Source organism: Teleopsis dalmanni, chromosome 2, assembly GCF_002237135.1.
Source record: "Teleopsis dalmanni isolate 2A chromosome 2, ASM223713v2, whole genome shotgun sequence".
Lineage (NCBI taxonomy): Eukaryota > Metazoa > Arthropoda > Insecta > Diptera > Diopsidae > Teleopsis > Teleopsis dalmanni.
In genome coordinates this window covers 12,516,961-12,519,681 of record NC_051847.1, presented here as the reverse complement: position 1 = coordinate 12,519,681, position 2,721 = coordinate 12,516,961, and the positions used below count along the sequence as shown (strand labels likewise).

Below are 2,721 nucleotides of genomic sequence, written 5' to 3'. Positions count from 1 at the left end.
ATGAGCTGCTGTGATTTATATTTTATATTGAAAAAATATATTCATTCAATGTATTTTGTATTTCGAAATTACTTTCATTTTTTAAGAGTACTATTAAAATTTAAATATATCTAATAGAGAGAAAATTAGACGAGTTTATTCCATTGTATATATGAATAATTTACGATAGATATCCATTTTAAATTAGCTTTTAAATAAATAGAAGAATTTATTGAAACTAAATTCTAGAAATTCTAGTGTAAGAAATTTACACTGAATAATTATCTCTATGATAATATAAGTAACTATATATAATATAATAAATATCAATCTATATTTTTATATATTAACATTAACCGAATTTCTGATAACGATGTTGCCAACATTGTTAATAACATTTATGTTACTGCTAACATTTATGTTGTTGCTTCTAATTTTATTGCTATTGTTTTTTGAATTATTTTTGTTGTCATTACTAATATTGCAATTCTTCTGAGATTTGCTACCATTACAATTACACCAATTTTTATTAAAATTGTTTTCCTTTAAATTTGGTAAAGATAAGTTTTTGTTTTTAAAGGTTTTCGTAAAAACATTATTGAATTGTTGCCACTGTGTGGCGTTATCAGTTGCTGGACTGTTATTATTCAACTTACAATTACTCTCAGCGCCACCATATGAAGCAGACTTGCCTCTGAGCTTGAAAGATGCCGCGTTTGATTCAATCACAGTTTCTGTCATACCGCATGCACCGTGCGTAGTGTCCCTGCTGGTTTTAGCCTTCTTGCACTTATTACGCTGAACGGTGCTCAACTGCATGGCATTTATGATTTTCAAAATACCATTGCAGCCGATGTAATCTACAGTCTGCTGTGCAGACTCACTGCCGAGTGTAACACGACCATCATTGCCAGTGTATTTAATGTAACCACTGTTGTTGTTGATCTTCAGTCTTGTGCTATTGCCAATCACTTGTATGCTGCCTTCATTATTCCCAATGCGTAAACGATTTCCATTCCCAATTACGCGTAAATCGCATTTATTATTTTCAATGCGAAATTCCTTGCAATTGCCCACAAGATCCTTTGATGGACGTAGGAAGTTTACTAACGGTGTTGTTGTCGTTGTAGTTGTTGTTGCATTGTTAAGTATTTCAGTTTTCGTTTCATAGAAACTACCCATTTTTGGCTTTGCGGTTTTATTTTTATGAATATTCACTCCGGTGCTGCTTCTGCTACTGCTGCTACAGCAAGTCGTACAATCTTCATCGTAGGAATCTGATGAGATATCGTCTTCAATTATACAAACACCCATTTTTCATAAAATTTGTAAATTATTTTTACTGTTTTATTTGTAGTTTTTATTTTTTCTTTAATAATTTTTTCTTTATTTAGGTTGGAAATTTTTTTCCTTACTTAATTAAGTTTAATTGTTCGCTTTTATTTTGCTTTCAATTTTATATTTGGTTTTTTCTTTGATTTTTTCAACAGATAAAACAGACAAATTATATTGAAAAAATCACCGTCTTTAACTAATTTTGTATGCACATTAATTTTGTTAAATTTATTTTAAATTATTTACTAATATTTATTTATATTTTAGCACAAATTAACACAAATATGCGAATATTTAATAAATTCATAAAATTTATTAAATTCAAACAAACTAAAATTCCATCAAAAATCAATTTTCAATATGAAAACATTAAAACTCAGTTTTTTATTCAAAATGCTTAAATGTTTTTAACATAAACAGTCTTTGTTGTTTATATATTTTAATAGCACTTTTCAATATTTTCGCATATTCTCAAAGTATCTTGAAGCATAAAATAATTCGCGTAAATCGCTTTCAGCTGCTCTGACGTAGATAATTGCCGAACGTTTGGGGAATCACTCCCATTCAATGTTTAATCAGCGCGACTAGTATTATTAACTTAATTCATACACAATGTGTTTTTTGTTTATTGTGTTTGTTTTTGTTATTGTTTTTGTTTTTGTTTGTGTTCTTATTTTACACGATTTGTTGTTAAGCTTCCGCAAGCTTTTGATTTGTACTGTGTGAATGAATGTGATTGAACCGTCTTTGACCGAACGTGCTCTGTCCGACTCTACTGTGCGCTCATTTTGGAATGAATGCCTTTGTATCGCTGTTTTCACATTTTATATGAGCTCCGGGTCTCGTACAACTTTCGCGGGTATTTTTTCAATGCTTCTTCTTTCTTTCTAATTTTTGTTTATTTTCACTAAATTTCAGCCGTAATCTTACAGTACTTTTATAATATTTTATTAATATCTGATAAATAGTACGACGACAGTGGGTCTCTGTAATTTCAAATTAAAAATAGTCTTTTTAATTATCAATTAATAAAGTCATTGGGAATATTATATTATTATCAATGAATTAATATTACATAGATTAGAAGAAAAAAATATTAATTTTAAATAATGAAAAATATGTTTTTATAATATATAATATTATTAATATATAATATATTAAATATTATATGTTTCTTATATATAACATATTTTTTTTATTTTTTTTTTTTGCGATATTCCACTCCTGAATGCCTACGCACTGACCACAATCCGGCGCCCCGAAAAGTGCGCGCCCGACTCGCACGGATTAAACCACTCCTCTCATTCTTAGAGACCTTATCCTACATTGTCCTTGTTCTAGTCTTACTTCGAGGTAGGGTTCCTATTAGTCATTTAAGACTTCCATCCGTGTGACTTACGTACAGGC

At 29.3% G+C, this 2,721-nt stretch overlaps 1 protein-coding gene across 1 annotated transcript; it reads right to left on the bottom strand.

Annotated features, from left to right (window-relative positions):
• Positions 1-318: 318 nt before the first annotated feature.
• LOC119683523 (myb-like protein I) lies at positions 319-1,347 on the bottom strand. The gene has a single exon (XM_038097231.1). The coding sequence runs from the start codon at positions 1,291-1,293 to the stop codon at positions 319-321; it is 975 nt and encodes a 324-aa protein (XP_037953159.1). The 5' UTR covers positions 1,294-1,347.
• Between the last annotated feature and the right edge of the window lie 1,374 nt (positions 1,348-2,721).

What these genes read in the sequence shown, in the direction of transcription:
- LOC119683523 (XM_038097231.1), bottom strand. Translation starts at nt 1,293, where the DNA reads ATGGGTGTTTGTATAATTGAAGACGATATCTCATCAGATTCCTACGAT.